Source organism: Thrips palmi, unplaced genomic scaffold (assembly GCF_012932325.1).
Source record: "Thrips palmi isolate BJ-2018 unplaced genomic scaffold, TpBJ-2018v1 HiC_scaffold_5, whole genome shotgun sequence".
NCBI classification, from domain to species: domain Eukaryota; kingdom Metazoa; phylum Arthropoda; class Insecta; order Thysanoptera; family Thripidae; genus Thrips; species Thrips palmi.
In genome coordinates, this window is record NW_023144632.1 from 9,811,319 (window position 1) to 9,833,575 (window position 22,257).

Genomic DNA, 22,257 nt, shown 5'->3' on the forward strand with positions numbered 1-22,257 from the left:
CCTTCCGTCAGTCACGTCTCGCGAGCGGGGAAAGAGAATGCGGGGCACTGAGTGCGGGCCGCTGTGCTGGTGGGCCTCCTTCGCGGCCTCGGTGGCGCTGGCCGCGGCCTGGTCCAGCCACTTCGACCGCCTCCCCCGACGCCTGGAGCTGGACGCGGAGCACCGCACCGTCACCAACCTCACGCTCGCCACCAAGGACATCGTGGCGGGGCTGCCCGTGGACCGTGTCACTCTCGTGTTTGACCGCTCAGTCGGTGAGTCCTCAGTCCCTCTTTCATTGACTCACTCAGTCACTCACTCACTCTCCATCGCTCTCCACGCCCGCCCGCCCCAGACGCGCGCTTCCGGGCGCTGCTGACGGTGTCGCTGCACCTGGCGCACATCGGCACCAAGACCTACAGCATCGACAGCCAGCCCCGCCTGGACGAGGTACGGTACCACGGCACGCGGAGCGCGGTACGCCTCGCGGTACGGCGCTAGCGGCAGTGAGTTGGAGCGAAGGCGGCGCCCCATGCTGACGCGGCCGGCACGGCCTGGGCGTGTTGCAGTACACGGAGCACGTGCGCCACACCATGGCCGAGTACGAGAGCCTGACGAGCGTCATCTTTTGCTCGCGGGCCTCAGCGGAGCTCCTCCTGGGCGCGGTGCGGACCCACTCACAATTTTGTACTTACTGTCGAAAATTCTGTTACCCACACCCCGGCCAACGGATCGAAGCAATAATACCAGTTCTCCCATTTCCCGCGAAGATTCGGAGCAAGAACTTGATCCAGCGCAACCTGCTGTACATGTTCTACGTGGAGCTGTGGCCGCCCAGCCCCAAGTTCCTGGACCAGCTGCTGGAGGCCATGCGGGTGGCAGTCATCTCCAACCCGCGGGCAGGGACGCAAGTATAAGGCGGACCGTCGCCTCTCTGTCTCTCTCGCACTCGAGGGAACGTTCCGTGTGCGAGAGAGACGGAGACGCTGAGAGGCCAAGCCTGTGCAGGTACCGCGTGCACTACACCCAGGCCACGTCGGAGGGCTCGGGCGCGCTGCGGCTCGTCAACTGGTGGAGCGGCACTCTCTTCCGCTTCCCCGTGCTGCCGCCCGCCTCGCGCGTCTACACGGACCTGCGCGGCCGCACGCTGGAGGTGCCCGTGCTGCACGTGAGTGTGGCCCTACGCGGCCCTCGTAACGAGGCCCCGCTGCTACCGCCACCGCCCACACTCAAAGCGTGTTCCACGCCACTTGCAGAAGCCGCCGTGGAACTTCGTGACCTACACCAACAAGACGTTCCTGGTGGAGGGCGGGCGCGACCACCAGCTGCTGCAGCTGCTGGCGGAGAAGCTGCACTTCAAGTGGGTTACGCTGCGGCGCTGTGGGTGCAGGATACGTTGGCTGCTTCGCACTGCTTCGGCTCCTCACCGCCCACGGCGCGCCCCGCACCCCTTGCAGGTTCCAGTACTTCGACCCGCCGGAGCGCAGCCAGGGCTCGGCCTTCGTGGAGACGCTGGGCAACAAGACCTTCCCCGGAATCCTGGGCCTCGTCAGCGAGCGGGTACCTTTCCACTCCCCGCCAATGCAGAGAGTCGTTTTCGTCGCCGTCTCTCTTGCACTCATGGGGTGTTCCGCGTGGATGCGAGAGGGACAGAGACGCAAACGAGTTTCTGAATGAGTGAACAGGACCCATTTTCCAGCAAGCCTGCAAACACGGTTGCTTGCAGAAGGCGGACCTAGCCTTGGGGGACATCACTATCACGTACGAGCGCAGCCAGGCCGTCGAGTTCTCCTTCCTGACGCTGGCCGACTCGGGGGCCTTCGTCACCAAGACCCCCAGCAGGCTGAACGAGGCGCTGGCGCTAGTGCGGCCCTTCCAGTCCGAGGTGTGGCCCGTGCTGGTGCTGACGGTGCTGCTGTCGGGGCCCATGCTGTTCGGCGTGCTCGAGGCGCCCCGCCTGTGGCGCGGCAGGGCGTGGGCGGCGCGCCGGGGCCGCCGGACTGTCTCCGATAAGAAGCTCTTCTGGACCGCCGTCTGGTTCAGCATCGCGCTCTTCTTCAAGCAGAGTGAGTGCCGGCCGGAACCGGAACCGGCGTGGAGGGCGAAACGAGGACGCGGGTTCAAGTCCCCGCGACAGCGCGCGATTCAAACTTTCCCGGGTCATCCCCCAGGCGTCCGCGGCCCCGAGGACGGCCTCCGCGTGCGCCTGCTCACCATCCTGCTCTCCTTCGCCGCCACCTACGTCATCGGGGACATGTACTCGGCCAACTTGACCTCCATGCTGGCCCGGCCGGGCAGAGGTCAGCGCCGCGACGTTCGACAGCCAGACTCTCGGACCCTGGTGTACGCGCAGGGCTGCGCCCGGGACTGCGCCTACGGGAAATGCACCAGTAGACTGATTTCACAAAGCCCTCCGTCGCTCTGTCTCTCTCGCACCGAAGCGTTCAGCCCCAAAGAGTGCGAGAGAGACAGAGCGAAGGCAGCGATGTGTGGAATCACTCTGCCTTGGGGTTGGCAGTCCCGGCCGCAGCCCTGCCTGAGGGGAGACTGACTGTGCCTCCAGAGCGGCCCATCAGCAACCTGGAGCAGCTGGCGGACGCCATGCAGACGAGGGGCTACCAGCTGCTGGTGGAGAAACACTCCTCCTCGTACAACATCCTGGAGGTGAGCCGCCCTCCGGCCAAGTCAACAGTCTCGGGGAGCTCATCGCGATGCTGCCCGTTGGTCGACGAACCGGAACCGGCAATCGCCCCTCGGAACGTGGGCAGCGAGCGGCGAGCGGCGGGGCTAGACACGCCAGGGCGCCCTATTAGATCATAACGGCGATTCCATGCGGGGGGCTGCGTCGTTCTGTCTCCCTCGCACCCCACGGAACGCCCCTGCAGAGCGAGAGAGACAGAGCGACGGTGCTCGGAGGCAGCCCGCGGGGCATTGACACGTCGGCGGGGCGGCCGCGCGTGCCGCACGCCACGATGAAATGCCAGCTTTACTGCCGTCGCCGTCGTAATGCCTCCGCGCGGGTCGGGGTTGGGGTTCGAGGTCGGGGTGGCTCGCGGCTCGACGTCTCCCTCTGCGGCTTCCAGAATGGCACGGGGGTGTACGAGCGGCTGTGGCGGCTGATGCGGCGGCAGCGCGAGGACAGCCGCGTCGAGAGCGGCGAGGACGGCATGGTGCGCGTCGGCAGCGAGCCCAACCTGGCCATGCTGGGCGGCAGGGAGACGCTCTACTTCGACACGAGGCGCTTCGGCGCTCACCGCTTCCACCTCAGCGAGAAGCTGTTCACGCGCTATTCGGCCATCGCGCTGCAGGTCGGCTGCCCCTACATCGCGAGCGTCAACAACATGTGGGTGAACGAACCGCGGCGGTCGGCCGATGAGTGTCCTCCAGCTGGATGACGGGCTAACGGTCATCCAATGCAGACTCATGCAGCTCTTCGAGGCGGGAATCCTGACCAAGATGACGGAGGAGGAGTACGAAAAGCTGGGCGACAGGCTGCACGACCCGGACCCCACGCTGCCGGACAGGACGCCGAAGAAGGGCGTGGCGGAGAAGGGCGGCGGCGAGCTCGGCGACGGCAGCGGCTCGGGTGGACGCGCCGACGACGTGGAGGAGGACGAGGAGGAGTACTACGACTACCCGGGGCCGGGCCGCTCAGGGGAGGACGAGGCGGACTACGAGGACGAGTACATGGATGAGGTAGAGCGGCGGTGTCCTCGAAACGCCTGTGATGTAGGCAAGCCCGCCGAACAGCCTGCCGGGGCTGGCGGCCTACCCTCAACTTCGCAGGCGTTTCTGGGGGCGCCGTCGCTACTCCGCGCGTAGCTAGCTCACCCGGGCCGCCACGGGGGGTATCGCCGAGCCGGCCTTTGTCCACGGCACGCGAGGGCCACTAACGTGTACGTCAATCGTCACCCAGGGCCCCACGGCCGCGACGGACACCACGACGACGCCCGCGCCCACCACGACGCCTGTACCGGCGCCGGCCCTGGACGGAGCGGAGGGCCCCGCCGAGGGCTCGGAGACGGAGAGCAGGAAGGGGCGCAGCTCGAGCAGCACCGAGGAGAAGCTCAAGCCCATCTCCATCAAGATGCTGCAGGGCGCGTTCTACGCGCTGCTCGCCGGCTACGCGTTTGCCGGTCAGTGGGCGGTGCAGGCTGGGGGCTGCGGCAGACCGGCTGCTTTGGCGCATACAGCGTTGTTGGTGATGCACTGGGAACAGACTGTAGCCCGCGGAGGGCGAAGGGAATCAAAACTGACCCAAGGAGAAAAAAAAGTAGTAAAATTGGAACAAATTCTGACAAAAATCGTTCATTTTGTGGACATGTTTTCATTAGGACTCCCTGGGTCACATATGATGGGCAGTCCATCGTGGACAGTAACTTCCCGGTTAACGCGACGCATCGTGCATGGAAAGCAGCCGGTCGAATCTCTGCCCGCGCCAGCCGTGCGTGTTGATAGATAGCTCTCGGTCGATGCACTGCACGCTGCACGCGTTCGCAGCGCTGGCGCTGTGGAGCGAACTGGCGGCCAAGCGGCTGGAGGGCTGCACCTGCCGCTGCGAGGCCGGCGAGGCCGACCCCGCAGGGCCCGCGGCCGACCGGCCCTGGCTACGCCGCTGCCTGCGCCCCTGCCAGTGCCTCTCCAGCAGCGCGTGCTGGGTGGCCTCCAGGCGGTGCGCGCGCCACGCGGGCCGCCAGGCGAGGCGCGGCGTGGAGATCGCCCTGGCGGAGATGAGGGCCGTCTCCGAGGACGAGGACGAGGACGCTGAAGTCGCAGAGGTCGCCGAGGTCGCCGATCCACCGGTAGACTCGGAGCCGCCGAACCCGCGGTTCCGCCGGCACGGCAGGCTGACTTGGCCGCCGCCGGACGAGTGGCTCAGTGCACCCACGACGCTGGGCCGGGCCGCCGCCACACCCACGCCGTCGGCCCCGTCCTCGTCCTCGTCCATCTCCTGCATAAGGCCGTTCATCAACTGAAAGCTCGGGCAGCATACACGTCAACACCCGTGACACATTTGGGGCTCGAGCAAATCTGCTTTTTGCTCGAGCCCCAAATGTGTCCCGGGCAGCCAAAAAATCGACTAAACATTAGAAAAACGACATTGTCTTTTATTTTTAAGATTTATGAAAAATAAATAACGATTTCTTTCTGACAAAATACACACGATTCGTCACCAGACATAGAATTGACCGATGACTCTCCGTTTCCACCACTCGCACAATACTAAACTGCCAATTAGCAAAAAACAAAATACGTCTGATTCAGTCTCATAGACCACGCCAAGCTTTCTCAAAATACTGATGTTCAGACAGCGGACGCCACGGCGCTTTTGTACTGCGGCTGGCCCTCTGAGAGGTCGTCCAGGTTGGTCTCCAGGAACATGGAGCGGGCCTTGGCCGCCCGCTCCGCCCTCTCCGCGCACGGTGTCCTGTTGAGCTCCTGCAGGATGTCCTGGCCGAGCTCCAGCGCGGACATAGAGCCTCTCTTCTTGGCAGTCTGCACCTTGGCGGGGTCCAGTTGGGGGATGTCGGACTTCCACTCCGGCACCTTGTAGTCTTCCATGTTCAACTGTGAAGCGAAAGGTTCGGTTAGTGTGGTGGCCTTGTAGGCAGCGCTGGGAGCAGCCTGGCGGCCAGGCGTCACTCACCACCCCGTTGGCGTTGAGGGGCTGCTCCTCGGGGCCCGAGGTCGCTGACGTGGAGGCACGTCGCTTCTTCCGCCGCAACGCGCGCGCGTCCTCCAGGGTGGCCGGCAGCTCGCGGCCCAGGGTCTCCGGCAGCAGCATGGTGCACATGGCGGTGGCCAGCAGCAGGCCGCCGATGAACACGAAGGGCGCCCACTTCCGGCCGTCGGCGCCGAGGTGCACCACCTGCGGGGACAGCAGGTTGCCTACGCGGCCGACGAAGCCGCACAGCCCCAGGGCCGCGGACCGGATGGCGGTGGGGTACAGCTCGCCGGTGTACAGGAACATGGTGCAGAAGGCGCTGACGAGCGCCGACTTGCAGCCCAGCACCAGCACCAGCGCGGCCACGCCGCCGTCGTCGGCCGAGCCCACCAGGATGAAGGCCACGGCGAAGCACGCCACGGCGGACGACGCCAGCACGCTGCTGAGCGGAGCCCTGCGGCCGAACCGCGAGAGGGCCACGAAGGTGAGGCAGTACGCCACCACCTCCAGCGCCGCGCCCACCGCGAAGTTGGCGAAGCGGTCTCCGGTCAGCGAGGGCATGCCGAAGGTCGTCACGTAGTACGACAGCGGCACCGTGAACCTGGAAGAGGAAGAGGAAATTCGCAAACTGAACGCCATGCCGTGCTGTTTATCTTGGTGTTTATCTCGCCGTCTGTACTCACCACACCGCATTCATGCAAAGAGTGTACAGGAGAAGGCCGCTCCTGGTGACCAAGTCCTTGGCGGTGGCGCCGGCGACGGGCTCGCACACGACGAGCTGTTTGACGTCGTCCTCGGCGCCGTCCTTAGCGTCGTCCTTGGCGGTGTCCTTGACGGCCAGCTTGGGACTCACGTCCACCGCGTGGCTGGCGTCACCCTCCTCGTGCTTCTTGTCCCGGTAACTGCCGTGGCCGGGGAGACCACGACGGAAGGGTGGCGTGTGGCCCCTGCAGCAGCGAGGAGGACGTCAGGGAGGTCAACCTCATGGGCCACGACCACGGCCCAGCGACCTTGGCCTTACCTGGAGGCGAGCCAGAGGCGGGACTCCGGGATCCAGGGGGCCATGAGCAGCGTGACGATGGTGGGCGCCGACACGGCGAGCTGCAGGTCCCTCCAGTGCGGCAGCACGTAGGCCAGCCCGGCCAGCACGGCCAGCCCCAGGGCCCAGTAGATCTCCAGCGCCACGCCCACGACGGTGCGCAGGCGGCCGGGGAACAGCTCCAGCAGCAGCGTGAACGTGCTGCCCTGCAGGCCCTGCAACACATGGCGCAGAGGTGACGCACTGAGTAGCACGCATTGCCGCGGCGATACCCCACGCCCCAGCGACGTGCCAACGCGGGCCGCGGGGTGGTCTCTGGGGCACGGCGTGTCGGCGTGTCGCGGGGGTGATAGCGTGGCGGTCCAGCAGCGAACGGCCCGCCGGCCAGTGATAACACTAAGCAGTCTGGCGCTATCGGGGAGGTGCAGCGGCCGGCCGCTCCAGGCCTCCAGTCAAGATGCAGCACTGCGCTGAGCTGGTGGTGCTGGCCGTGGCCCTGGCCGTGGCCCTGGTGCAGGCCGCGGACCCCGAGTCCTACCAGGGGTGAGTGCGTGGTGGCCGCGCTTTCTGCCTTTGAGCTCGCACTTGACGGCGTCCTCGGACTGCAGGTACCGCTTGGTGTCCGCGGCCGTGTCCGAGCCCCACCAGCTGGCCGTAGTGCGCAGCCTGGCGACGGGGCGCCGCGACCTGGGCGTGGACCTGCTGGGCATGGACTCGGACGACCGCGCCGCCCTCCTGGTGGCGCCACACGCCGCGGAGGACGTCCTGCTCCTGCTCAACACGACCCGCGTGCCGCACAGGGTGCAGTGGCCCGACGTGCAGCGGTGAGTAGACCCAGCCAGTGGCGGAGCGCGGAGCCAGGCTCGCCTGAGTGGTGTTTTGTAGCGTCCGGCCAATCGGCGCCACCATCGTCCCATCTCGGCACTTTTTCCCCAGAGTCCTGGACGACGAGGCGGCCCGCATGAACGCCGAGGCCCGCGACGTGACGTCGGAGGGCGAGTTCACGGACCAGCGGTTTATGCGACACGAGGAGGTAGGTCTGCCGCCGTCGGCCACCCCGCCGCGGCGAGGCCGCCACCCTAACAGAAGTAAAATGAACACTATAAAGAAAATTTCAGCGAAAGAGGGCACCCCGGCGAACCGGCCCTCTTCCCCGCTGGCTTGGTGGACCAGTGGTTCCCCCATCTCATCACAGGAGCAACCTCAGAGTTAAACCGCAGTGGCCCCGTCATTGGTCACGTCATCTGTGATGTGGAGGAGTCCTCTCATAGTAGGCCAGGCTGCCACCTTTCCCAGTAGTCGGGTTTCGTTCCCGGCCCCCTTCCCACTCAGGGGCCATGCTACTGGTACTCAGGAGTCTGCGTCACCCTGCCCAGCAGCGAAACCACTGGGCTATGAGAGGCACACTGTCCACAGCCCGATTTTGTATACTTGAACCGCCTTCTTGCGATGCAAGCTTGGTCAAAATATTCTTTACGGTGCTGGGTATCGAACCCCGGACCCCGCAGTCGGGACCCGACGCCTCTGCGCTCTCGGCCACCACGGCCCATATGGGTGACGGTGTGCGAAGGGGAGCATTTGAAGCCGCTGGTCCGAACCGTATAGTCAGACAAAAAGAGCGGGCAGGTAGTATTCGATCGCTCGATCCGAGTACAGGATTCAGAGATCTCAACACCTTCGGCCACCGAGGCTCGCCGGGTGAACCGAGTGGCGCAACGGGTCCAAACCGCACCGGGAAAGCCACTCCTAAAATGTAAAGGATTGCAGGGAGTCGAACCCCCGCCCCTGAAGCTGCGGGTCAACGCCTCTGCGCGCTCAGCCGCCGCTGTTGCAGCAAGTTATGTCGTAAGTCCCACTTCTGGCTTCACACTGTGGCACCCCGAGGAAATCATGATCACGCGCGGGGGCTAGGGTTCGACTCCCAGCAATTCTTTACATTTTAGGAGTGGCTTTCCCAATGCGGTTTGAACCCGTTGCGCCACTCGGCTCACCCGGTGAGCCACGGTGGCCGAAGGTGTTGAGATCTCTGAATCCTATACTCGGATCGAGCGATCGAATACTAGCTTTCCGCTCTTTTTGTCTGACTATACGGTTCGGACCAGCGGCTTCAAATGCTCCCCTTCGCACACCGTCACCCATATGGGCCGTGGTGGCCGAGAGCGCAGAGGCGTCGGGTCCCGACTGCGGGGTCCGGGGTTCGATACCCAGCACCGTAAAGAATATTTTGACCAAGCTTGCATCGCAAGAAGGCGGTTCAAGTATACAAAATCGGGCGGCGGACAGTGTGCCTCTCATAGCCCAGTGGTTTCGCTGCTGGGCAGGGTGACGCAGACTCCTGAGTACCAGTAGCATGGCCCCTGAGTGGGAAGGGGGCCGGGAACGAAACCCGACTACTGGGAAAGGTGGCAGCCTGGCCTACTATGAGAGGACTCCTCCACATCACAGATGACGTGACCAATGACGGGGCCACTGCGGTTTAACTCTGAGGTTGCTCCTGTGATGAGATGGGGGAACCACTGGCTCACCAAGCCAGCGGGGAAGAGGGCCGGTTCGCCGGGGTGCCCTCTTTCGCTGAAATTTTCTTTATAGTGACATAGATTGACATAGAGAGTGAGCCGCGGGTGTTTAGATCAATTGAGCGCCGCCGAGTTGCTCTCTAGCTGCAGCCGCCGCCCTATCCGCCCTGCCGCAGGTGGAGCGGTACCTGCGGCGCCTGGCGGCCGAGCACCCCGACGTGGTGGCGCTGCAGTCCCTGGGCCGCACGCACGAGGGCCGCGAGCTGACCGGCGTGCTGGTGTCGCGCGGCGCGGCCTCGGCCTCGGCCGCCTCCAAGCGGCCCGCCATCCTCATCGACGCCGGCTTCCACGCGCGCGAGTGGATCGGCCCCGCCACCGCCCTGTTCGTGGTGCACCAGCTGGTGGAGGACGAGCGCCAGCGCCACCTGCTGGACGGCCTGGACTGGTACATCTTCCCCCTGCTCAACCCGGACGGCTACGAGTACTCGCACACCAACGTGAGCTTCTCTCTCACTTTGCTCGTGGCATCCACTTTCACGGCACAAGTGGCAGAAATGATTGTATTAGGGGGTTCGGCAAAGTCTATCCATAGATGACTTGGACTTTGTTTTCACCTGGAAGCTCTTTTTCAGAACCGGTTTTGGCGCAAGAACCGCAGCAACGCCAGCGACCCCTGGTGCCGCGGCGTGGACCTCAACAGGAACTTCGGCTTTCACTGGGCGGGTGAGGAGAGATAGACAAGGCATTCGAGCACGGACCCAGCAGGCAGCGTTCTTGTTCCATTTTGCTTCCGGCAGAGAACGGCGCCAGCCACGCCCCCTGCGACATCACCTTCGCGGGGCCTCGCGCCTTCTCCGAACTGGAGACGCAGCATTTCCGGAACTTCGTCCTCGAGAAGAACAAGGACAAGGCCATCAAGATGTACCTGTCGCTCCACAGCTACGGACGGGTCAGTAGAGGGGATGATGATGGTTTGGAGGCAGAGTCTGTTGGTACATAATGCGAGTGCTCCCCGACAGTTCATCCTCCACCCCTGGGGCTTCACCGACGAGCTCCCCGCGGACGCGGACCGACTCGTGAGTGACGAATGTCGAAGTCCGTCGCCTCACTGCCTCGCGTAACTTTTGGTGTTTGTTTGCAGCGCGCCATCGGGGAGGAGGCGAACCTGGCCATGGTGGCGGCCGGCTCCAAGCGGTACCGCGTGGGCTCGCCGCCCGCGCTGCTGTGTGAGTGTGCGCGTGAGTCGAAGCACGCCGGACGGCCCCGCCATGCCGCTAACGCTGTCCTTGCCCTTCCCGCAGACCCGGCCGCCGGGGGCAGCGACGACTGGGCCAAGGGCGAGGCCGGCGTCGAGGCCGTGTACTGCCTGGAGCTGCCTGGCGGCGGCCCCAACGGCTTCGACATCGGCACGGACAAGATCGCCAAGACGGTGCGGCACGTGTTCGAGGGCGTCAAGGCCTTCGCCAAGCACGCCAAGGAGCCGTGAGCTGCCGCAGAGTGGAGAAGCCTGCCACCACGATGCCAGTGTCGAAGGGGCTGCCAACCTCAGCCTGCCCACTAGACATCGATTTCTTCTGACTGCAGTTGGCACCCCTTTCGACAGTGGCGCATCGCGGGAATCTTTTGTCAACGTCCAAACGAAAGGGCTGCCTATCCACAGGCGTTGTTTCTCTTCACCGTAAACAAAGACTGCCTTCAAGTTGTTCCTTTGCTCCTTCCTTTGCCCGCCGCAGTGAGCCAGAAGACCGGTGGGGCGGATAAAATTCAAGACGCGTTTTGAGCTCCAGAGTCGCGAAACGGGACTCGAACCGAACGTATGACCCCACCAATGGATTCCTCGTTAGGAGAGCATTGAAGTTTGGCCGCCTCCACCGGTCTTCTGGCAAATCCACTGTGCCGCCCCGAACACTGACCTGCACGAAGACGCCGTGGAGGGTCCGCAGCACGGCGAAGGCCACCAGGTTGGGCGCGAAGGACACGGCGACGCCGAGGACGGCCTGGCCGAGCAGGCAGCCCAGCATGACGGCACGCCGGCCCAGGCGGTCGGCCAGCAGCCCGCAGGACAGCGCGCCCACCGCCACGCCCAGGAAGTACAGCGTGGCCATCAGGGGCCGCAGCGCCGCGCGCGAGCATACCAGCGACCACTGCAGGCAAGAGGGACAGCGATGACGCCGGGATTCGAACCCGCGGGCCGAGGCTGAGGGCTGGTGGTCTCACCTCCGTGACGATAGTGCTGTCGTCCTGCCAGCCGGGGAACACGTAGCGGCCCGAGCAGTTGGCCTGGCAGTCCCAAGACAGCACGAACGTGCCGCTAGACACTTCCTCCTGCGACAGGGCAATGGGGGAAATGGGCAGTCGAAGAGAAGGGCCAATCTGAGCGTTACCGCACACCCTCGCTCTTACCTGGCAGGCGACTTTGGGCGTGAACGCTTGGAACACGAACATGGCATGGTTGAAGGCGACGAAGGAGTAGTGCGCGCCCAGCACCAGCAGCAGCGACCAGAGCCGGCCGGGGGGCAGGTCGCCGCCCTTGAAGGCCACCCACCACTGCGCCGAGTTGCACATCCCTGTCGACAGAGACCTGCCTTGAGAAGCTAAAAAGGGCAAAAGGCGGCAGTCTGACAGCACTAGGCCGGGACTCGAACCCGGGACTCGAACCCGGGACTCGAACCCGGGTCACTGGGAAGGCCAAGTGCCCCTTCCGCCTGCTGCCCGCTCCAGCCGCTCCAGCCCCGGGGTGGCGGCTGGTACGGCGCGCCCCGCCAGTCTACGCCAGTCGCATCGATTACCGCACAGAGTTCGCGCCGCGCACCCGGCACTGGGCCAGCCGGGGCCAGCACTGGGCCAGCGGGGTGACTTCGACGCACCGCGCCGTTTTCAACATTAAAGTGGTCCATTTCAGGATCGAAATTTGACGAATACTTGCGCAGTACCACTAAAAATAGTTGCCTGGTAAAAGCAAAAAAACTATTTCTATAGAAATTTTCCGTCAGAGATGAGTGCTCGTTCTCAATTTGTTTACCGAGTGGAGTGATACAACAGAACCGGTCGAAAAATGAGTCTTTCCTCAGGCAAGGGTTCAACATTTTGGGAGTGAGCGACAGTGACCATTTTCCGGCGCGGCTCGTGATGTCGCCCCGGGCCTTGATATTCGCTGGGATGCTAGGATCGCTCGCTTCGGATCGGTCAGTGGCCTTCGGGATGACATTGTTGCCAACGTGCGCTGCGCGGCGCTGCGCGGTGCTGCGGTACGCAACGCAGCGTGTGCCGCCAAGCGTGCCCGCCGACGGTGCAGTTCCTATGAAAACAGCACAGCCCGCGTCCAGAAAACGGCGACGATCGGACGATTTTGCGAGGCCGGCAGAACGACGACCCGCCGAAAAGGTGGGCGTGGAGCGCGGCCGCGAACGCCGTGGTTCCGAGACTGCTTTTATGCTGTGCCAACCTCCGTAGTTGGCAAAGTACGAACGGACGGTCCAGCGAAGTCATTGACAAGTTCGTGGGCCACACGCGTTCCGTACTTTATCTGTACTTTTCTCTACCAGTGGCGGCCAAGGCGAAATAGCCAGTTTCGCTGCGCTCTGTCTCTCTCGCACTCATGGGGCGCCCCGCCGAGGTGCGAGAGAGAGCGACGAAAGTGACTCTCTGGCCGGCTATTCGCGGCCCGCTCAATCATTGTCTCCCGAACGATCGAAGGTCAGCAGTCCGTCCGATTGGCGGCATCGCCGGTCCAGGCCGTCCGTTTGGACGATACAGCGCAGCGGCGACACGCTGGCCGACAAAAAGTTTGTCGAGATTAGAAAATAGTGCGTTCCCTTCCCGCGGCCTGTCACGTGTCCCCAAGTTCAAGGCTGCGTAGGCCGGTTGCCTCATCAGCATGCCCGCGTCGTGGTGGAGTGGGCCCTGCCTGACAGCGAGCCCGGCCGGACAGCAAGGCGAGCGATCGGACGGACCAGCAAGAGCGTGCACTCGATGATGTTGCCGGTGGTGCACTGGTGGCGTTATACCTCCAAGTCGGTGTGAGGACACATCCACGGCGTCGAACCTGCTGCTGGCACTCCTCCAACAGACACACACACACACGCGCAGCGCCTCGCACGGGGCTCGCGCACGCACACGCACGCACCCAGACACACACACACACACGCGCGCGCGCCGGCTTCTCGGCCGGTAAGTCCCTCGGCCCGGCGCGGCGTGGACTGAATGTCGGCGACCGAGCGCCATGCGGCCGAAGCCGCGACGGCCGCGACGGCCACGACGCCCCGCGCGGCGCCCCCCGGCCCGGCGCCCTGCCGGCCCTGCCCCGCGGAGCCGCGGAGCAGAGGGGAGGGGGTACCGCCGCGAGGAGGGCCAAAAGCCTTGGCCGCCCAGACGCGTTGAGGGTTTTAGCATTTTAGTCAGCAGCTGGCTGAGGCTTAGACGGCGGCCTCAATGACACACCACCAGCTGGACAGCGCCAAGGACGTGATGGAAAAGTTCCATCAGTTCCCACGGGAGTGTCCTGTGGTTTGTGTGCGTCGGATTTTCAAGGGGCTTTCGTTTATACGCACCATCAAGAAGAACAGGCCCGGCGGTACTTCGTGCCATAGAGAGAGAGAGGGGGGGGGGAGAGAAGGGGGTCGGTGTTTCCGGCCTGGCTGCTGGTGGTCATGGGGCTGAGCGGGACGCGGCTTCGCGGCAGTGATCCGCTCCGCGTAATTTGCCGGCAATGTCAGGACAGCGCAACTAAACTGTCCTTCCGACCCCACGCTGCTGCCCCATGCTGCACCGCGAGGAGTATGAACGCAACACGCGAGCCACGCGAGTCGCGTCGCCAACGCGGAGATACACCGCGTTGGAAGGTCTCGCGGCGCGCGGAGTATCGCCGGCAGGGGGAAGTCGGCCTGCGCGCTGCGCGGGGTATTCACACCAGCAGCCCCGCAGAGGAAGAATCCATGCCATGGTTGCATTGCAATGGGATTTCTGAGCCAACTACATTCTTTGTTTCAGCTTTTTCTGCGTCAAGGACTCAAATAAATCAAATGTTTTATCGACGCATGCCCTAGAGCAGCGGTTCCCCACCTTTTTCGGTTCGCGACCCCAAATTTGATACAAAAAATTTCCACGACCCCCAGGAAGAATTTCGCGACCCCACGCGACCCCTCCTTTAGCATGCCTTTGATACAAAGTGAGATAATCCACCTTAGTTTGGGAGCAGTATTGCCGCAAAGTTGATCAAAACGGCCACAAATGTCTTTGAAAAATCGTGTTGTGGGCCGATTTTAAGCAGCCACTGCGTCTGATCCGAGGCGGTATTTCGTCCTCCCTCAACGGGCATTTGGTCTTTGGACCTTCCTTTAGCATGCCTTTGTTACGGAGTGTGATTATCTGCCTTAGTTTGGGAGCAGTATTGCCAAAGTGATCAAAACGGCCATGCAAATGCTTTGAAAAACGTGTTTTGGGCTCGACTTTGAAGACTTGCGTCACCAGGCGTATTCGCCCCTCAACGGGCATTGGCTTCGGACTCCTTTAGACATGCCTTTGTTACGGAGTGCGAATCGGCCTTAGTTTGGGAGCAGTATTGTCTCAAAGTGGATCAAAATGGCATGCAAAGGCATTTTATACTGTTTTCATCAACTTTGAGACAATACTGCTCCCAAACTAAGGCCGATAATCGCACTCCGTAACAAAGGCATGCTAAAGGAAGGTCCAAAGACCAAATGCCCGCTGAGGGAGGACGAAATACCGCCTCGGATCAGACGCAGTTGCTGCTTAAAGTCGGCCTAAAACACGAGTTTTCAAAGGGATTTTCGACCGTTTTGAACAATTCTGCCAGCCGGGAAACAGGGCCCCGGGGACCCCAACCACCTCGCCGCGACCCTTCGAAATTTTTTCGACCCCAAGGTTGGGAACCGCTGCCCTAGAGGGTCTGCATTTAAGTGCGCAAACTCTGAAACTGAAAGTTGAATCTGCGTATACAAGGCAATGCACGAAAAGGAACGGAGGAAAGTTATGAGATGTGTTGCCACGAAAAAATCAGCACGGAAACTAGCAGCGCGTATAGGCTCTGCGCCTTTTACGAGGTAATGCATAGCCGAACGATTCCGAGAGAGTCGTTCCGTGATCGCACCGTCCCGCATGGGTGCGAGAGAGACAGATCGACGAAACGCCGCGGAGCCAGTGGCATAGCGACCCTCCTGTAAGGTGGCAAGCTCGAGCTTTGGTGGTCGCTGGGGAGTTGGGCACCTGCGCGAGGCAGGGTATGAAAAGATAGTCGGTCTTTTTTGTCGCGGTGCTGGGGCCCAATTAAAACTTGTCGGGGAAAAAAGCGGGTGGACGACCCCGGGCCAGTCAGGAGCTAAAGTAATTTATTTCCGTTTCAGTGCACTCTTGGATCGAAAAAAAGGCCAGGAACCTTCGCAAGTCAACAGTGTGCACCAATAACCTCAACTCCCAAAGTTTCCGCCGTCTGAGCTGCAGTTATTGTTGTTTACGCGGCACGTTTCTCGGAGAAAATAAATTTGATTTTAACATTTGACGTTATTTGCACGTCTTCACCAGCAAATTAAATTTGTTTGGCGTCTTTGTAAAAAACGCGTGTCGGCAACGCGGGCGTCTGCTTTCGGGCGCTACTTTTTTCATACCTAGCCTCACACAGGCGTTTTGGGTTCCCGAGCCCAGGCCCCAACGAACCAGGGCCGGATCGGCTCGGCTTGCGCATCTCTTACGGGAGGGCGCTAAGTGTGCAGCGGCGGCGGCGAGCGGAGCTCACGACGCGACCGAAAAGAAAACGAAAAAGAAAAGCAGGAAAGATGCACGCTCTTAAAATAGCGCTCGTTTTGCTTCGACACGCCGCGCTTTGCCTCGCTTGGCTTCGCTTTGCTTGTCCAACCTGGACGATACCATCAGCAGCACTATGCAGGTGCAGGCGAATGCGCACGCAAACAGCTGCCGCCAGTTATTAAAGCGACGTCTAATTCACTTATGCCCGCCGCTCTGCTGGTGATGATCCACGCCCCAAACAAAAAGTCGCGGGGAGAAAAGAAAGAGAAGTTGAGACCGCTTTGCACTCACTTTATTTTTGCCGCTGGCGGTGTTTTCGGTATTCTAGTGGATCGGACGGTGCGAGTGCGTACCGGGCGGCCTGCACCTACGACTGCTCACACAAGTCGAAAAAATTATGGCGTTTCTTCCCCCTTCTGGCACACACATCGTCATCAGTGGTATTTGCCAACGGCACACACACACACACACACACACACACCGTGGAGTGCCCCCCCGTTGTACGGCCACTATGCACACACCCCGTTGCCCCACCGCCTTCCTCCAGGACTCCAGGGCTCCAGGACGCGCACGGCACGCACGGCGACAGCGCCTCGCCGGAAGCGGCGGCGGGAAGCGCCGTGTTCCAGCGAGAGTGCGGTGGACGGCAGTACGGCGGTACAGCCCCGCATGGCCCCCAATGAAAGCGACAGCAGCGAGCATCAGACGCCCGGCCTGAGGCACACCTGTGAAAAAAACTACTGCCGGGACAAGAGCACTGGATTTTCATTTTCACCTCCCACCAATTAGGCCCTGGAGCCGGCTGCTCGGCCATAGGCTTTGCCGTGGGTGCAGCAGTGCAGCATGTTCCGTACGTAAAAGCTGCAACTGGAATTCTCTCGCATGGACTCTATGCAAGCATAACAATTAGTTTGCTATTATTGTAGCGTATGGGCACGCCCAAAAGGGGGGGGGGGAGAGGCTTTCGCCCGTAGTTCATCTGGCTCTAATGATAACCCTGTTGGCGTAATACGGTTTACGGCTCGGCCAAAAGTTGCGGTGGTTTGGTCGTCTGGCCGAGGGACGTTCGCAGCCCAACGAAAGGCACACGGCGGCACCCTTTTTGATGTACAACTTGGCGTCGCGGGAGACGTGGCAAGGAAAAAAAGGGGGGGGGAATGTCGTGGGTGTCAGCGTCTCGATTCCTGCAAACGTCTGCAGACGCACCCCGCATGAAAGCGCAGGTTGTGTAAGAGAGGGAGGGGCAACGGAAAGTGGAAGTGCGTTAAAGTGAAGTGCGGGTGGGTCGCGTCCAACATTGTCCCCGGAGCGGTCCCCCGGGATGTGCTTCTTCCCCAGGTCAGTTCGCGACTGACCGCGCACCATGCACGAGTACGCCGTCGTCCTGGCCGCCTGTGCGGCCGCGCTGTGCCAGGGACTGTCGAACCCCGCTTCTGGATCGAGGAACGCGTCGGGCGGGTGAGTTAGAAGGTTTTATTTTCAGTTTGTTTTCTTTCGCGTTGTTGTCTGCCCTGTGTGATGCCGCCTTCCCACAGGGCCCTGCCCGGGGAGCAGGAGGCGTCGGGGAGCGAGGCCCTGGCCGTGGTGCATGCCGTGCACGCCGTGTCGCAGAGTGGCTGGCGGCCCATCGCGGGGGACGGCCGCCTCTTGACGGCGTCTTCGTTGACGGGCTCCTCGTTGGCTGGGCCCCTGACGCCGTCATACGCCGCACCCTTGTCGGCGGGCGACTTCCGGCCCAACGAGGCCGTCGCCGCGGAGAGGGATCCTCAACACCGAGACGGCCGCCGCGGCAGGGACGCCCAGCGGGACGGCGCGGGCGCGACGACGCGGGCCTCGAGACACCAGCCCGCCAGGGACACCGACGGCCCTACGGCCGTGCCGCTGCCGCTGCCGCCACCGCTGCCGCCACCGCCAGCCGGGCCGCGACCGACGCCGTGGGCTGGAGGCGGAGGCCCCCGCGTCGTCCCCATCAACGAGCCGGACAGCGAGGTGGAGGTGTTCGGCTACAGGTGAGCAATTTGTAGCAACTTGGCGGAAGGGTCTCCAACCTCGGCAGTATCATGGCTTCGCTCTCGAGAAGCTGAGCCCAGGCTGAGGCCGGCTTGGAGGCTGGCAACCCTTTCTACACTGGTGCATTCTTTGGCTGCTGCAGGTGAGCCCGTCTGCCGCCCTCCCTGATACTCAGTGTTTGCTTTCAAACTGTTGGTGCAGGTACCCTCTCCCTCCGCCGGTCGGCCTGGCGCCCGGGCCGTCCGTCACGGCGCCCTTCTGGGAGGCGGCCTGGCTGCGACGCCGCGAGCGCCTGCTGCAAGAGCTGGGGCTTGCGGGACTGGCGGGGCAGCAGGGGCCGTGCCGGTGCGCGCCGCTGAGCGAGGTCTGCGGCTACCCGGCCTACCCAGGCTTCGGGCCTCCGTTCGGGTACCTGGCTCGGTACCGCCCGGACGGCGTTACGGACGCGGACCTGCCCTACCGCCTGGGCGTCGGCGCGTACGGGCTGTACGGCGGCGGCAGGCCGCTGCACCACCACAACACGGCTCCGCTGGGGACGGCGCGCCTCCACGACAACCCCAACTAGTGCCTGGTCGTCAATAAACCCTTTTTCGACGATCCTCTCGTTCTTTCTCGCGCCCCTCATGTCCTTTTGCAGGATTGCGGCTCAAAGAAGCCTTGCCGAACCGCGGCCCGGACTGCGGCCTGAAGTCCCGCCACGCCGTAACGTGAATCACTGCGGCGCTCTGCGTCGTCCTCCTTCGTCGTCGTCCCCGGGGGGCGCCACCTCCCCGCCCATCCCCGTGCAGCGCGCTGGACAAAGACCTTCTTGTGCTCCGCCAAGAGTTGTGAGTCGCGCTCCGATCCCCGACGATCCTCCCCGTGCCCGGGCCTGCCCTGGCCTGCCCTTGCGTCGCTGCCACCCGACGACGGCAACATGGCCCGCCTCCGAATTGCGCGAGAGGGTTTTTTTTTCTGACCGGCGATTCTGGAACGGGGCGCGGCCGCGTGCCTCCGAACGCGGCAACGCGGCCCTGGGGCGGGGGTGTGGCCAAGCAGCGGGGGGGGGCGGGGCGGGGCGGGGCGGGGCGGGGCCGAGAGGCGTTCAGTTTGATTCTGAGATATTGCATCTGAGTCTGCCGGACATAAAGAAGGCCGCGGCTGAGCACTGAGCAAGGGGGCTTCTAGAGCCCCGGGATAGAGTCGGTCCACGGAAAGGGGGAGGGGGAAGGGGGACGCTCCTGATCCTTCGGCTGACGGGGGAGTTTTAGCTCGTCGCCCCCGCCCCCATTTTAGAGAGACGAGTTTAATAGGAGAAGGGGGAGGTAGTGGATAGTTGGGGGATAGGCCGGACCGAAACGGGGATTGGGCTGGGGGAGGGGGGGGGGACAAGGGCTTAACTGGCAAGCCACTTTACCTAGCTCTCGCTCCCACTTTATTTCCCGTCTCCCTCCGCAAGCCGTTTACCTTCTGCAGTCCTATTTTTGGGGAGCCCAGCTGCAGGCGCGCTCACTACTGTGCAAAAGTCCCGCTTATTTATTCAGCCTTTTAACGTGATTCCTTTCTGAGCGGCGCACTGCTCTCCTCCTCCTCCCCCCCCCCCCCCCGCTTCTCTCTCCCCTGAAACTTGTTTTCGTCAGTGCAGGAGCGGGCTCACCTTGTGCCCCGGCCGAATTTAGCCCTAGTCAGTGGCTCGTCAACTCGACTCACGCAGTGCTTGACCCCACGTTACCCAGGGAGCCTCTTCCTGCTTCACACCGCGAGGGGAGCGCAGCGCCAAATCGACGCACCACGGTGGGGTGGGGAGCACACGCGTGTGGCGAATGCAAAAACCGGAAGGAAAGTAGAACGAAAAGCGCCAAACGCAACCCGGTTCTCAAATAGTTTTTTTGATTCTCCTTTACACAGTATTTTTTTTTTCAAGAAAGTTTTCTTTTATTCCAAGCATCTACTGCGTCGAGCGCTGAAGTGCGAGTAGTACCAGTGACGTTCGATGGATCCATCGAAGGGAAGTCCCAATCATCGGCGGCAAACTTAAAAATAAAAACGGATCTTAAATGCATGTAACATAGTGAAAACAGTTATCCGCTCTTTCATCGTTCTTTCTGCTACATTTTGTTCTGTTCGGAAAGCCTTCTCTTTTCTCCCCTTTCCCGATGCGATTTTCTCATTACGACGCGCACCAAAGCCATCGGACACGTCGTGTAAATTCCTCGCTGACATGGCGGCGCGTGGCGGTGCTGTCGCCGTTCCTCTTCCTAAAGGCCCTAAAGGCCCTGAAGGCCCTGAAAGCCCCGAAGGCTCGCCCAAAAAGGCCCGGGGCGGCGGGGCCTGGCATGGCGGGGAGAGGACGCGCCGATTCGGGACAAACGGCCCGGGGCTCCAGCGCTATCATTACCGATTACCGGGAAATCCCGCCAGTCCGGCCGGCAGCGACAAGACCAGGCTGGACCCCAGCGGACTCCAGCGCCGGGGGCAACCTCCACTTTGTTTTGCCGCGCTGGCCAGAAGAATGCCGCAGAGTTGGCGTTATGAGAATTAATGTCATGATCGTTACCGAATTTCGGACCCGTCATCCCACCAAGCAAAAATACGATTTCACGAAATATTGGTAGTCACGAAATAACTTCCATTTATGCTATCTAAGGCTAGAACTGCATTGAGTGGAGTTTTATGTTTCATACAGAGTACATCAATAAAACTAAAAACTACGTGGAGGACCAGCTGCTTATCAATTTGTTTCGATGGAAAACAGACATTTAAGATGTTTACAAAGGCTTGCAAAAGAAAAGTGCTTCGCATTACGAAGTATTCTCCGGCTTTGTATTACGAACTCCCTTGCAAACTTTTGTCTGCGTGTTGCAAAGGAATAGTTCATAAGTTGCGAAGAAAAAAAGTTTGCAACGTTTGCGAAGCATTGGTTTTTAACGTTGCAAAGTATTTTCTTTGCAAGTTGCAAAGTAATACTTCGCAATACGAAGAAAATAGTTTGTAAGAGAGTTTGCAATACAATGCTGGAGACTACTTTACCAGGTGTTTTGAGTGTTGGATAGATTAAGGTCAGGTTGTTCATAAAAACGTGCAGTAAAACAGTTCATTTCACCCAGGTTAAAAAGTTTTGAGGTTAGAAAATTGCACAGCCGCCTTGCCCAGATCGTTTCGCCTTAGATTCAGAAGTACCTTCAAACCTCGCTTGTCTTGAGATATCTTGTGTCCCCAAACATCGGACGTGGTTGTCTCCTCGGAATTAACCAATGCAGTGCCTCGCGTGTGCGAGATGGTGCGCGCAAACACGCCAGGGGAGGGGCATTGCGGCTGACACGCCTTCGGAGTGGCGCCTTAGACGGCCAGGAATTAGTCAGACGGGCGGCATCGCGAGCAGTTTGCAAGAGTGATGACAAGGAAAAGTGAAATAAGAGTGTTGGGCCCGAGGGGTCCGTACTGCGCTGAAGGTCACCCAGAAATACTTCACACCTAATATTCTCGAGGAGGTCTGGCTGTGGATCATGACTTAGCGCACATAATGAAGAATTTGTCGCAAATTGAAAAATTAATCACCACAGTCTGGACATGAGAAGCAAGCGTGCCCCTGGCGTGGCCGTTGGCTGTGGGACACTAAGCAGCGGCCGCACGCAGCAGCGAACTACAGAACAGAACCGCGCCGCTCGCTGGCCGATCGCCTGCGACTCCAGCCTGCCCTGCCGCTCCACTGCACGTGTGTTTTCACTTAAGTTTCTACGGTCACCTCTTACCACCGCAGAGCCTTTTCAAGGTGACATCTGCTACTGTGTTCCTAAACTTCGAGTTGACTTCCTTTGCCAATTTGCTGATGGAACGGGGAGAGTACTCTGGGAGACCAGATCCCGATCAACTCAATCAGTGCGGACTTTGTCTGGAGTCCCAGCACTGACATTAACACGGCATGTTTACACATTTAGCGCTGCTGGGAGATTACCGGAGAGTCGTCGGCCTTGCCAGTGCTATGTCGATGATCACAGACCTTGGCTTTTGGATATGGCTTTTGCGGCGAGACGGCCCGAGAGGACTGCGACAACGTGTCTTTGCAATATTCGTCTGCAGTGTGGTAAAGATCGCATCATAGCACTAGACAAAAGAAGAATTGGTTACCGATCCCGTTATTTTTTTTTTTTGGGGGGGGGGGAGGGGGGTCGTAGTCTTCAGCTACGCTTGAAGGCCTTACGCCCTACGTACAAATACGCTTCGAGGCAGGGCTCTGATGTTCCCGCATTTAGATAGCAGGAAGCGCAATACGCCGTAAAGACTGCACGCTTCGCGAGTGGCTCAGT

At 61.4% G+C, this 22,257-nt stretch overlaps 3 protein-coding genes across 3 annotated transcripts; 2 read left to right on the forward strand and 1 right to left on the reverse strand.

The window, feature by feature from the left end:
* Positions 1-197: 197 nt before the first annotated feature.
* LOC117651159 (ionotropic receptor 40a) lies at positions 198-5,106 on the forward strand. The gene is made up of 14 exons (XM_034394963.1): positions 198-254; positions 335-429; positions 549-644; positions 750-886; positions 988-1,147; positions 1,236-1,339; positions 1,437-1,539; positions 1,706-2,045; positions 2,151-2,279; positions 2,543-2,643; positions 3,063-3,322; positions 3,399-3,675; positions 3,896-4,115; positions 5,099-5,106. Exons 3-14 carry the CDS (start codon positions 573-575, stop codon positions 5,104-5,106), a joined length of 1,911 nt encoding a protein of 636 aa, XP_034250854.1. The 5' UTR covers positions 198-254; positions 335-429; positions 549-572.
* On the reverse strand, positions 5,067-13,387 carry LOC117650944 (solute carrier family 22 member 6-like). The gene is made up of 8 exons (XM_034394601.1): positions 13,207-13,387; positions 11,603-11,766; positions 11,417-11,524; positions 11,113-11,343; positions 6,666-6,898; positions 6,328-6,591; positions 5,627-6,245; positions 5,067-5,547 (listed from the first exon to the last, which is right to left on the reverse strand). Exons 2-8 carry the CDS (start codon positions 11,762-11,764, stop codon positions 5,284-5,286), a joined length of 1,881 nt encoding a protein of 626 aa, XP_034250492.1. The 5' UTR covers positions 11,765-11,766; positions 13,207-13,387; the 3' UTR covers positions 5,067-5,283.
* A 4,530-nt stretch (positions 13,388-17,917) lies between these two features.
* On the forward strand, positions 17,918-18,536 carry LOC117651160 (the record flags this gene model as incomplete). The annotated part of the gene is made up of 2 exons (XM_034394965.1): positions 17,918-17,970; positions 18,173-18,536. Coding segments are annotated over 2 exons (417 nt in total), but the record flags the coding sequence as incomplete, so codon positions are not given.
* Between the last annotated feature and the right edge of the window lie 3,721 nt (positions 18,537-22,257).